General features: G+C 52.0%; 1 protein-coding gene across 2 annotated transcripts in view; it reads right to left on the reverse strand.

Annotated features, from left to right (window-relative positions):
* Positions 1-4,178: 4,178 nt before the first annotated feature.
* Positions 4,179-12,491, reverse strand: part of TLN1 (talin 1) — a 31,967-nt gene continuing 23,654 nt past the window's right edge. For both annotated transcript variants that reach the window (XM_059072136.2, XM_059072137.2), the window contains exons 41-57: positions 12,289-12,438; positions 12,080-12,181; positions 11,881-12,000; positions 10,976-11,122; positions 10,639-10,805; positions 10,347-10,530; positions 10,131-10,256; positions 9,911-10,027; positions 7,073-7,258; positions 6,824-6,931; positions 6,198-6,303; positions 5,874-5,998; positions 5,646-5,771; positions 5,450-5,512; positions 5,157-5,339; positions 4,878-5,006; positions 4,179-4,748 (exon numbers count right to left, since the gene is read on the reverse strand). In XM_059072136.2, coding sequence (XP_058928119.1) covers positions 4,623-4,748; positions 4,878-5,006; positions 5,157-5,339; positions 5,450-5,512; positions 5,646-5,771; positions 5,874-5,998; positions 6,198-6,303; positions 6,824-6,931; positions 7,073-7,258; positions 9,911-10,027; positions 10,131-10,256; positions 10,347-10,530; positions 10,639-10,805; positions 10,976-11,122; positions 11,881-12,000; positions 12,080-12,181; positions 12,289-12,438 — 2,265 coding nt within the window. In that variant the 3' untranslated portion in view covers positions 4,179-4,622. The remainder of the gene's footprint in view (positions 4,749-4,877; positions 5,007-5,156; positions 5,340-5,449; positions 5,513-5,645; positions 5,772-5,873; positions 5,999-6,197; positions 6,304-6,823; positions 6,932-7,072; positions 7,259-9,910; positions 10,028-10,130; positions 10,257-10,346; positions 10,531-10,638; positions 10,806-10,975; positions 11,123-11,880; positions 12,001-12,079; positions 12,182-12,288; positions 12,439-12,491) is intronic.

The raw sequence follows: 12,491 nt of genomic DNA on the forward strand, positions 1-12,491 counted from the left end.
ACGCTGAAATTTCTTTTCTGCCCTTTTTTGGGATGTTTCCCGGGGGGAGGCGGGGCCGGGCTGGGGCGAGGAAGGCAGGGGCGAGGGTAAGAGTTACTGAGCTGCTGGGCGTCAGGAGCTGGGGGTGTGGTGTCCCCTCGGGCCGAGGCCACCAGAAAGAGCTCCGGGGAGCCGGGGCCTAGGGCCGGGAAATCAGAGGCACGGGCGCCAGGCTGTTTTCGATTTTCTGGGGGTGGGGTGGGGGGAGAGGAAGTGGAGAGCTGCCTTGGAAGGGGGGAAAGGGGAGACCAGACGGAGGAAGCCTTGCTCTCCAGGGGCAGAGGGGCGGGAGGCCTGGCTTTTGCTGGCGGGGCGGGAACCGTGGGAACCCTGGGTCCCGGCCCGGGCGAGATGGGGGCGGGGAGAGAGGGGGCTCTGAAATGTATTTAGATCTGCTTAGGCGACTGCTGCTACACGTGGAACAAAACTGATCTCGCGGTGTTCACTCCGTCTCCTTGTTACCCCAAACTCTTGAGGGTCGCTTTCATCCACCCTGTAGCCAGTGCCAGACCCCTGGCGGGTAATCAAGAGCTCCCCTGTCCCTCACTTCCCACATCCACTTAATCCTGTAGGTTCTACTTCCTACAAATGAGGTTCCTCCACAGAAGTCTCTGGGGTTGCCTTGGGCAGCTCCTTATATTACCTCCTGCCTGGGTCTGTTGGGGTCTTACTCCTGGTTCCCCAACTCTCCTCGACATTGTTACACAAAACTCTTTTTTTAAAGTTGGTGCAAGTAGGACCCTAAAATCCTCCAAAACCCCTCCCTTTGCCCTCCCTCTTTTAATGGGAAAAATCCACATCTCTTAATATGGTATATAAGGCCCTTTGTTTTGGCTCCTGCCCACTTCTCTAGCTCTACCTCCTTTCATTTCCAACCTCACCCCCAGTACACAGACTTGTACTTCTGTGCAGCATTCATACTGAGCTAAGGTGCAGGAGCTGGAAATCACCATACTTTTCTTGAAGCTTCCACCTTTTATGCATTCTGTCCTCTCTCCCTAAAATGCTCTTCCCTTGGCTGATTCCTGGTAGCTGTAAAGACCAAGTGGCAGCTTTTCTGGGAAGCCTTCCCTAGCCACTTGTCCCGACCACCCTTTCCACCTAATAGGTGCATGTTTTTGGTGAAGGCTCCTAACTGACATTCTCGTAGTCCCTGTTATAACTGTCCTTGTACCTGTTTGCCTCCTTCACCGATCTCCAGAACAGGGACTGTCTTTTTCAATTCTGAATCCCCAGTGTAGCATAGCATCAGACAGAGTTGGCACTTGGTAAACATTTGCCGGGTGAATTTTTTGTGCACCAGGTTCAGAATTCACAAAGATACTATGTGGATCTAGGGGAACTCATGGTCTAGTGGGCCAATTCTCAAACTTTTTCATCTTAGAACCCCCATACACTCTTAAAAATTGAGAGTGGCGTTTGAAGATCCAAAAAGCTTTTGCTGGAGTGGGTCATATCTATTAATACTTACCATGTTAAAATGGAAACTAAGAAAAAATTTCATTATTTATTAATTCATTAAAAGTAACAGAAACAAACCCATTACACATTACCATGTTAACATACTTTTAATGAAAAATAACTATATTCACCTCCCCAAATTAGTGAGAGCACGGCAGTTATTTTACATTTTTGCAAATCTCTTTAACATCTGGCTTAATAGAGGACAACTGGATTCTCAAAACCTACTTGAGCTTTCTATCTGTTGCTATGTGTTGGTTGTTTAAAGTACTGTATAGGAAGAGAATCTAGTCTCACACAGATACGTAGTTGGAAAAGAGAATAGTATATAGCTGACCCTTGAACAAGACAGGGGTCTGTGAAGTTGAGAATCCATAACTTAACCCTCTGTATGCTCAGTTCCTCCGTATTCATGATTCTGCAACCCTGGATTCAACCAACCGCAGATCACATAGCACTGTAATAAACTAGTCCACATATAAGTGGACGAGTGCCGTTCAAACCCATGTTGTTCAAGGGTCATTGGTATTTGTAGCCTTTCTGGGTGATCCTGGATATATTCTTCTTTGATGCTACATCAACACTTGACAGATGGTATGCTCTTAAGGGTTAGTTGCAATGAGGAACCTGAAACCATATCAATAACCTTTTTGTACAATGTTTCATTGTAACCAATTAGTCTGTATTGCACTTTGGTTGGATCTTTAACCCAGGGATAATTTTGTAACATCAAGCATTGGTCATTTGGAAAATGATTCACTGAGCTATGCAGATGTTTCGAATGTCAATACATTTCATCATATGTTATTTTAAAAATCATTTTAGTTTCAACAGAAAAGTTAAGTGTGGGGAAGCTGTAAAGCTCATGGCAGAAACAAGTTTTATAAAATTCTAGTTTTCACTTGAAAGCTTGAATTGTATCATTGGCAACAAGTACCGTCAGGTTTTTCCCTGAAGTGACACACTCTGGTTTTTTTTTACTGTCTCATCAAGGACATTCTTAAGTAAGAAGCCAGCACTTATTTCTTAAATTGCTAGTGCATGGTGGTGAAGACTACAATGACTATTTGTAGTACAGTTTGGGCCACTGCCTTGATTTGTACTAAGGCAGTTTATCCACCAATGTTCTTGCACCATTAGTGCAAATGTTGACACTGTGAAAAAGGAAAATAATGTCTTAGTATTATTATGAAAATAATCTTGACCTTATGGACCCCTTGAAAGGGTCTTGGGAACCTCTAGGGGCCGGAGGGCCAACCACATTTTAAGAACTGTTGGTCTAATGGGTATTCAAGTCTCTCCCCAGAAGGCTCCCTGAGGCATCACTAGTGAGAGGTACGTGACTGGTCACAGTTCCTGAGGATATGGCAGGGAAGTGGTAGCAGGAGTCAGCAGATGTCCTGGGCTCATAGCTGGAGGAGTTCAAACAGTCTGAACTACCACTTGTTGGGGAAGTTGTAAAAGGGATTTGATCTCTAAGGGCCTCAACGATGCTAGGACATTGAATCCGGGGTTAGGGGGCCACAGCAGTACGTATTGCAGTTGCCAGTCTGCGTCAGAGAGGTGATAATACATCTCTGTTTTCCAGTGCTTAGCATGGGCATGGCTTAGTAAATATTGAATGAATTAATCACAGGCGACAGGAGTGATGGTAGGAAGTTGGCACCTCCCCTAATGGGCAGCCCTGGGGAGGACAAACTCATTCTGTCTACTTTAAACTTACTCTAATGGGACAGGAGTAGAAGATGTCATGGCTTCAAGGAGGTGACAAGAGTAGCAGCAGATGGGCGGTAATTGTGTTCTATTTGGAAGGAGAAGGAAATAACAAACTGGGCAGCAGGGCTTGTTAAAGAATCATGCATGAAAATAGCGGCAGATCTGAGAGGACTGCTAGGTGGTCCAGGCAGCATGGGCAGCGTGGGCGGATGTGGAAGGAAGCGGAAGCACGCAGCACCCACCTCCCTGACCGCTTCCCTCCATGCAACCTACAGGTTAGCAGGGCAGCTGAAAACAGGGCTGCCAGCACCCGCCTGGCCACTAGGGGAGCTCTGGTCTCTGATTTTGTGGCCTCACACTTCGGTCCAGTTTTTTCAGTTACTTTTCTTCTAGCGCTGTTCTAGGGCCAGGCAGCAGCAAGACCTGGGAGGGCCTGGAAGTGCCCAACCCAGTCAACAGTTGAGCCTACCTGAGGCAGCCTCAGGTTGGATTTTTTTGCTTGTTAACTGCCTCAACCAAATCTGTGGCCACTGTTCTTAAGCCCAGACACTTGTATCCATAGGCTTACTGTGTTCAGCAAAGCTGCTTTTTGAAAATTCGGATTTGGCTAGGGACTGGATTTGCTCACATACTCTGAGCAGTGATGAAGCACAGTCTCCCTCCCTTGCAGCCACAAAGCGCAGCGGCAGCTGCTGTCTCAGCAACAGAAGAATGACACTTGGTGAGGCGCAGGCGCTGGCCAGTGAGCTAGAGGACAACAGGAGTGAGACTCCTCGGGGACAGCTTCCTGAGGAGGACGACTTCAGGGATCTGGGTGCAAGCAGGAGGAAGGGGCCTCGGGGCAGACTGCCGGTCTGTCCCCACTCCATTTCTGAGCCAGATCAAGTGAGTACGGAACTGAATCCCACTCTCTCTGCCCTGCCCTGCCCTGGAGGAACCTCCTCATGAAGCCAGGCAGAGGCTGCAGGCAGAATCACCTTTATTGGAGCATGACCTGTTGGGGGCTTGCACCCTCACGGCCCCCACAGGTAGCTGGAGGTGGGGCTCGCCAGTATCAAAAAGGAGGAGAAGAGCGGAGGCTGTGGGGACTGGCTGGAAGCTGCCGATGGGGTGCAGCGGGCTGGGGCCCTGGCAGGTTCAGACTGAGGTACAGCAGCGTTAATAATACTCTCGGAGCGTTAATACTCTGGGGAGGGGCAGGCACTTAGGGGGCCCTAGGGCATGAAGGCACTTGGATCTGGGAAGGGACAGGGGATGTGCAGTGGGACTGGGCAGGGCCAGGCCCGGGGTTTGGCAGGCACTTCGGGCAGTGCTGGGGTGGCAGGCTGGGCCCGACAGCCCAGAAGGCTTTGGTGGTGGCAGGCACAGTCTCTGGGCTGGATCTGCGTCAAACAGAAGTAGACGCCCTAGTGTTCATCTCGAAGCTCTGAAGGCAGGAACTTGTACTGCTGTTGCCGGATCTGTGCCAGCTTCTTCCGCGCCTCTTCCAGCTCTCGCTCCTTCCGAAGCATCTCTTCCTGGGCGGCAATGATCTGAGGGATGGAGATCAGGGACTCAGGTCAGTGCGTACGTGTGTTAGGGTTTAGGGTAGTTGAGACCGGCACGGACACTGGGACCGCCCTGCTGACAGTGTCCCTCAGAGTGTCTGGGACAGAGCTTACCTGGGCAATGCCCCCGACCATCTTCTCCTTCACCACCACTGTCTCGTTCTCCTGCTCTTCAAAGGCTGCAGCCTTCTGTGCCGCCTTCACCAGGTTATCTGAGGCTCGTTTCACTGCGTTGCCGGCAGCCTGGGTAGAGAGAAGGCAGCAGGAGTTGAGAACTCAGGTAGGGTCCCAGCTGAGGGAGTCCCTCAACTCCCTCACAGAAAGCATGCCTTGGGGGTGACAGTTTAAAGCAGCACAGCTCAAGGAACAATGGGATGGGTCAGGGTTCCTCACCTGAAGCCGTTTCATTGCCTCAGAGTCCTGGTCTGCCTTGACCTTGCAGGCCACAAGGAGCTGGGCTGTGGAGGCAGCAACCTGCTTGGCTGATGAGATGAGCTTCTCCTGGCTGGCGTGGCCTTGGACAGCTGCATTGGCTGCCTCACACAGATTGTTGGTGGCTGCAGCCACCATCCGGGCCTGAAACAGGGAGATTAGATTACAATACACCTCTTGCCCTGGTCTATCCCCTCTCCAGCTTTCTCAAGTCTCTGAAGCTCAGAGGGATGTAGGGGGAGTTATACACTCACCGCAGAAATGAGGCCCTGGGACCACTGCCCGTCATCCAGTGCATTGGCTGGAATGGCGCCCACCTGTGGAGGAGGGCGGGAGCCTGCTTAGACCTGTGCTCTCCGCAGGTCCTAAGAGCCTCCCGGCTACAATGCAGGCAGGTGTGGACGGCGAAGCTGCTGCTGTCCCCTTTCTGCTGGCTATCCGAGTCCTTACCTTCCCTTGGGCCACCAGTTCCCTCTGGGCAGCTGATGCAGCCTTCACCAGGGCACTGGTGGCTGCTGCGATGGACTTGGCAGCTTCTAGTATCTGTTCCTCAAAGTTCAAGGACTCGTCCGCCTCCTGCAAAGAACAGACGAAGGTTGCAAAGAGAGATGGAAAGTAAGAGGGGGCTGAAGGTGCAGATGTTCTGAGGGTAGGGAAGAGGGAGGGAGCAGGACAGACCTTGGGTTTGGCCCGGGGCTTCAGCTGCTCCAGCTTTTTGGCTGCAGCCTCAATGGCAGCCGCAGCTCCCAGGAGCTCATTCTCAGCAATGACTGTGGGGTCCTCTGGGTCCACCCATTCTGTTCCTGGTGGGACAAATTGGGAAAGGAAGAGGCTAAGGCAGAGCAGGGAGGTCAAGAGCACTGGGCAGCACAGTTACTAGCATCGGGGCCTTGGCATCTGTGAGGACTATGTGCAGAGGCCAGCTCCGAGCAGACTACCGGAAGTAGAGGTCTCCCCGGGACAAGGGTCTCCCTTCCCTCCCTGCCCCTGGTCGCCCCTCACCCTTCATGGCCTCAGCAGCCTGGATGAGCTCAGTGACTGAACCAGCCACACGCTTTGAGTGCCCCGTCAACTGCTGCTTCAGTTCTGGGCTGGGCTTCTGCAGGGTCTGGGGAAGACGGGGGCAGGGAGCAGGGAACATCAGATCTTAGCATCTACCTTGACGACCGAAAAAGGGCAGATCAAAACCCTCCCCACCCCGCCCCCATTCCTAGACCGCTCCACACCACAGCCTCAAACACCACACAGCCTACGCAGGCAGACTCCAGGCATCACACGGCACACATGGTGAAGACAGTGGAGCTGTGTGTCACTCACCGGCTGACAAGCAACAAGGAGAATGATGAAATGAGAAGAAAGAAGAGATGATGAGGTAGAGAAGGAGAAGGTCAGGTGGGAAGAGAGGAGAAAACAAAAAGAGGAAGAGGTGAGTGGGAGAACCAAAGATGCTAAGACTGATGGGGCCCCAGTGGAAAGGAGACTTGGAAATAAGAACAGATTTGGGGAATAGATGGTGGGGTTGGGGGGTAGATTTGAACAAAAAATTAGAGAGCGGGGTCTGAGGCCTGGGGGAAGAGAACTGTGTGTTCAGGGAGGCTGGTGTGAGGAGCAGACAACTCCCGCCTTACCAGCAGCACGTGGTCCAGCAGTTCCAGGTAGCCATTGGCACATTCCCGGCCATAGTGCAGGGCTCGAAGCCGCACATCAGGGGCCACTTCTGGGTGGTAGGCTGCTTCCTATACCACCGGGTAATATGTTAGCTTTAGGATCCTTTGGGAGTTCCCAGTCTCCCAAGTCCCTACAGTTTCTCCCTAACATGTTCTGCCCTAAAGCTGCCTCACTGCCTCAAACTTCTGCCTCACCACGAGGATGTCTACCTTGCAAGCCCGAAGCATATCTGCGATTGCACGGCGACTTAGATTGGCTGTGGCAATGACATCCTCCTGGCGACAGGAGTTCCCAGCGGCAACAGCCTTGGCTGTTGCCATGGTGATACCCTTGGTCATGCGGATGAAATCTTCTGGGGTAGAGGTCTTGGCAGGTGGCTCTGGGGAACAGAAGACCTGTTGGGGGTAGAACAAGAAGAAAAATTCCACAGTGAGTGAGGCTGTAAGATAGCACAGCAGTCATGTGATTGGTTTATTCATCCATGTGTTCCCTCAACAAGTATTCACTGAATATTTATCATAGGTCAAGTGTTTGGAGACTTTCACACATTCACAGCTAATATAATAGAAGGTAGCTGGTTGTCATTTCTGACTGAAGTGATCAGGGAGAATTTATTTGTTTGAAATTAAAGAAGTACCTCTGAGCTGGGTTTTCATCCGTAAACTAAAGAGAAGCCTTGACAGGGTGAGTGGTGAAGGTGGGCAAGGAGCTGGATCTTAAGAAATATAGATAACAGGAGGGCATTTTGGTAGAGCGTGAATGACCAGGACGTCAAGTGGGAGAGTATCAAGGAATGTTCTAGAATACATGGATGAAGGAGAAAAGATTGTTGGGGTCTTGAATATCAGAATAAGGAAGTTAGAATTTCATATAATATGTAAAAGTCATAAAAATATTTTGATGTATGTGTTCATCCAACAAAGTACTAAAGATCAGCTAGGTGGCAGATTCTGTGTGAGGTGCTAGGAATGCAATGGGGGATAAGGTAGACAAGGCCCTTGTTCTCGTGGAGCTGACATTCTGGTTTTGGATACGCATTATACATAGGTAAACGAGCAGAGAAACTAGACTGTGAAGGAAAAAAAGAGGGTGCTGTGATGAGAAAGAAAACGGAAGTCCTTTTTCTTAAAGGTGGTCAGGGAAGGCCTCAGGAGGAGGGGATGTTTAAGCTGAAGCCTAAAGGAGTAGAAGGAACCAGATGTTCAAAAAGCTGGAAGAGAGCAAGAGCAAGGGCCTGCAGTGGGCAGAGCTGAGAATGCAGTGGGCCTGGGGCCTGGAAGGGGAGGAGAGCAGGGGCCCTGGGGCCTGGGAGGCGATGGTAAGGAGAGTGGATTTTACCACAGATGCCAGGGCAGTCACTAAAGGGTTGTAAGCACTGAAGTGACATAACCTGATGTATATTTTTAAAAAATTATTCTGGGAATTCCCTGGCGGTCCAGTGGTTAGGACTTGGCACTTTCACTGCCATGGCCCTAGGTTCAATCAATCCCTGGCCAAGGAACTAAGATTCCACAAGCTGCACAGCACGGCCTAAAAAAAAAAAAAAGATTATTCTGGCTACCATGTAGAGACGACGGACTAGAGGGGGTGAGTGGAGTGGGGAAGCAGGGAGATTAGACAGACGCTGTCACATAAACACAGCTAAGGACCGATGATGGTTTGGACAAGGTGGTGGTAGCAGAGATGGGGCAAAGGGAAAATAAGATCTATTTGGAGGGAGCACTAAAAGAACTGCTGATGGGCTCAGATGTAGGGAACGAGAGAAAGATGTTAAAGCTGGGTTTCTGTCTTTAGGAACTGAGTTACTAAGAGGTGGCATTTACTGATATGGAAAAGATGAGGGAATGATCAGGTTTGGGAAGGAGAAAGTTAGGAATTTCAATTTAGACATCTCTAAGAAGAGGTGAAAACAGAAGATGAGAAAGACGAATTTAGAAGTGAGAAAGATGAGGGACTTCCACGGTGGTCCAGTGGTTAAGAATCCGCCTTCCAATGCAGGGGACGTGGGTTCAATCCCTGGTCAGGGAACTAAGATCCCACATGCTGTGGGGCAACTAAGCCTGCGTGACACAACTTACAGAGCCCACGCGCTCTAGAGCCCACAACGAAAGATCCCGCATGCCTCAACTAAGACCCAATGCAGCCAAATAAATAGATATTAAAAAAAAACAACTTAGAAAGATGAGTAGGAAAGATGAAAGCGATAGAGACTGAAGGCAGGGACACCAGGTAGAAAACTGGCACAGCAGTCAAAGTGAGGGAGAACGCTGCCAGTGGGCCCAGAGAGGAGGGATGAAAGGAAAAGAGAACAGAGGAGGGTGGCTGGCAGGACCTGGCAATGGCCTGAATATGGTGAGTAAGGCAGTGAAGTCAAAGATGACTGAGAGGGAACCTTCAGGACCGGAGGCTGTTACCATCGTTAGTGGGAAGCAGCATGTCAGGAAGAACAGCTGGTTGGGAGGCATTGCATCTCGGTGCTGATGTCAAACAGGCAGTTGAAAATAACTAAACTCAGAATTGGAATTCAACTTGTTAGAGAACGATAAAGAGAGTGATTAAACTTCAAAGAAGAGGACAGAGTAAGAGGGCGATGTGCGCAGTTCTGAGAAGGCCTCTACGTTTACTAGGTTGAAGGTGATTCAATGACGACTGTAGAAGAGACGTGGGAGGCAAGAGAAAAGCCAGTGTCAAGAAGGCCAAAGGAAGAAAGGCTTTCAGAGAGGCTTGCTAAGGGAGTCAACTGCTTTGGAAATGTCTGAAGAAGATGAAGGCCAAGAAGCAGCCACGGCATGTGGCAACTAAGAGGCCACTGGTAACCAGAGAAAGTGGGGGGATGAAAGAGAGGTGTCAAATGCTAGGGAGGAAATAGGTGAGGAAGGGGAAGGCACGAGTGCAGCTCGTGTAAGAAGTCTGGCAACGAGCAGGAGACTGTGTATCTACATCTGCGTGTGTGTGTAGCGGGGCGGGGTGGGGGATGGCGCAAGTTCACAATCTATCACGACCCTGCTCTCCGACCCAAGTCCCCGATGGCCCAGACTTGCACTCACCGCTAGTTCCTGCCGTATATGCTCAGTGGTTGCCTCCAAGGCCCGTGTGCCTTTGGTGGCCTCATCCTCCACAGCTTTCACAGTCTTAAGCAGTGACGTCACATTGGTCACCATCACCTGGGGGCATCAGAGAAGGGAGGGAAGGAGGGATCATTTTAAAGAACAGAAGGAAGCATAATGATCCGCTCCCTCCCCAGAAGCAGCTCTCATTTCCTCCGACCTTGGCAGAGTTCTTGAGCTGCCACACAGCAGGGTCATCCCCAACTTTGCCAGCTGCAGCCTTTGTTGCACTGATGAGGTCTCCCAGGGCCTTGGCCACATCTTTCACTGCATTGATCAGCACCACCTGTGTGGGGGAGCAGAGGCTCTGGTCTGTGGGAAGAAAAGGGGGAACAGGAAGTGGTTCTGGCCAGAATTAGGGGTTTGAGTTGGATACCTGGGTCTCTGGGTCCTCGGCTCCCAGGCTGGCTGCACCCAGCTTGACCACGTCGGCGAGGCGGGTGATGGTGGCCACAGAGGACTGGGCAGCCTGTGCCAACTTCTCCTGGCTCCCAGCTGCATTCTGCACCAGGACCTTGGTGTCCTCCACCAGCACCTTTGCAGTCTTCAGAATGCCCTCTCTGGGGGAGGGTCCGGCCCAGTCAGCTCTTCTCAGGCCTCCCCCGGCCCCTCCAGCCTCTGTGGCCCAAACCCCACCCTGCCTCCATGAGGCCCAGTGCCCCCCTCACCGGTGGTCAGCGAAAGTTTCAGCACCCTCTCGATTGAGTGTGCCAGCGGTAGCGAACATGATGGTGGTGTCGAGGTCAGCAATGATGCCGGACACAGCACTGGCTGCCGTGATGCAGGCCTGGGTGCCACGATTCCCGGCCTGGAGCGCAGCCAGCACGTGGGAGACCTGGGGGAGGAGAGTCATGTGACGACTGTGGCCGGTGCCCCGCGAAAGGGAAAGGTCACCGGTGTCTGAGAGAAGGGACAGAGGAGAGGGCTGGGAAGGCTGGAGGAGGATGGGAAAGGCTGCAGGGTTGGGGAGCCTGGCCCTCAGTCTGTGGGGACGAGCTCGGTCACCTTCTCAGAGACTCTCCGGGCACACTCTATGAGCTCCTTCTTGGTGTAGGCGTCACTGGGGCTGCACTGCAGGGCGCCTGCCTTGGTGACCAGAGCAGCACAGCCGTGTCCCAGTTCCTGAACCCGGTGCTTGATGTGGGCACCTATCTGTGAGCAGATGAGAAAGGGAGATGGCTTTTACAAGAGGCGCTCAGGTACGTCCAGTGCGCTCGGAGGAGTCACTAAGGACCTAAGAAACCATGCACTGCAGACTGAGGAGGTAGTGAGAAAAAGCGCCCAGCACAGACTTGTCCTGTTTCATAGCCTTTAGTCAGGAGGTCACCTGCCACACATGGAAAATACTGGCCTGTGGGCACCAGCTGTGAGGACCTTGTTAAGCACAGTGAGGACGAGGGGAGAAGCACTTCATGCTGGGGTATCTGAATCAGAGGCCACGGCTTACAATTTGGCCTGTGTGCGGTTGTGGAGGGGTTTGGGGCTGGGGATTAGGTATGTCATGCTAAGATCCAATTACTTGCTTTCTTGGAAAGCCAGGAGCTTAGGGAAGGAAGCGCTTCAGGGCTTTACAACACCGAAGAACTAGGAAGGGAATACAGGCTTGCAGCACAGCAGAAAAGCAGCCACAGGCCCAGAGGAGGGTCAGCAGAGAAACAGCAGCAGACCAGGAAGGCTCTAGATCCTGGGCTGTCTCCTTTATGCCTGTGACGGAAGGCTTTGATGCTGTCCCTATGCGGAGCCCTGATCACTCTTTTGTGGAGTGGCCCTGAGGAGGAGTTCCCCTTTCTATGAAAGATCAGAGGGGGCGAGGGTGGGACAGCCCCAGAGGCTGACAGGATGGGACAAGGGGCATGCCTCTGGGGTTTTCTGTGAGGCGCTGGGGAAGGTCACAACTGCCTCCAAGTTACCTCTTCATTTTCAGCAGCCACAGCTGCAGGCTTGGCCTGTGAGGCCAGACGGCCATAGTCACTGGTCAGCTGGTTAGCGAGAGGGCCCAGCTCCTCAGGGCTGGTGTTTGACTTGGTTACCTGGAGACAGTGGAAGAAGTGAACTTATGTCCAAACTCAGCTTTCCAAGAGCAGTCCTCTTCTTCTCTCCCAAACTCACCATCTCCTGAACGGTGACAGCAATGGCCTTGGCTGTCCGCACCATAGTTGTCTGGTAATCCACAAAGGAACCTTCTGGTTCACCCATTGGTCCTTCGTCTAGCTAAGGGGAGAGAATGGGGGAAGGGGAAAGATTGTTGGTCTCTGCCACTGGGCTCAGGGACACTGGTCCACAGTAGGCTCTGTCCGTGGGCACCCCAAAACTCCAACCTGGTTGATGGCCTGGGTGATGGAGTCCACCATGCCGCCGACAACGCCGGCCGCACTGGCTGCCTCGTTGAGGGTGGCTGTCAGGTCCTCCACGGCCTCTGTCATCATCTGTACAGCCTCCTCCAGGGCTTCCTGGGTGTGAGCTGCTTGCTGTGGGGCAGAGTGAGTGAGCTGGGACCCAGCTGTTCCTGCTTCTCTTACTA

The sequence above is a fragment of the Kogia breviceps genome, chromosome 8 (genome assembly GCF_026419965.1).
Source record: "Kogia breviceps isolate mKogBre1 chromosome 8, mKogBre1 haplotype 1, whole genome shotgun sequence".
Taxonomy (NCBI): Eukaryota; Metazoa; Chordata; class Mammalia; order Artiodactyla; family Physeteridae; genus Kogia; species Kogia breviceps.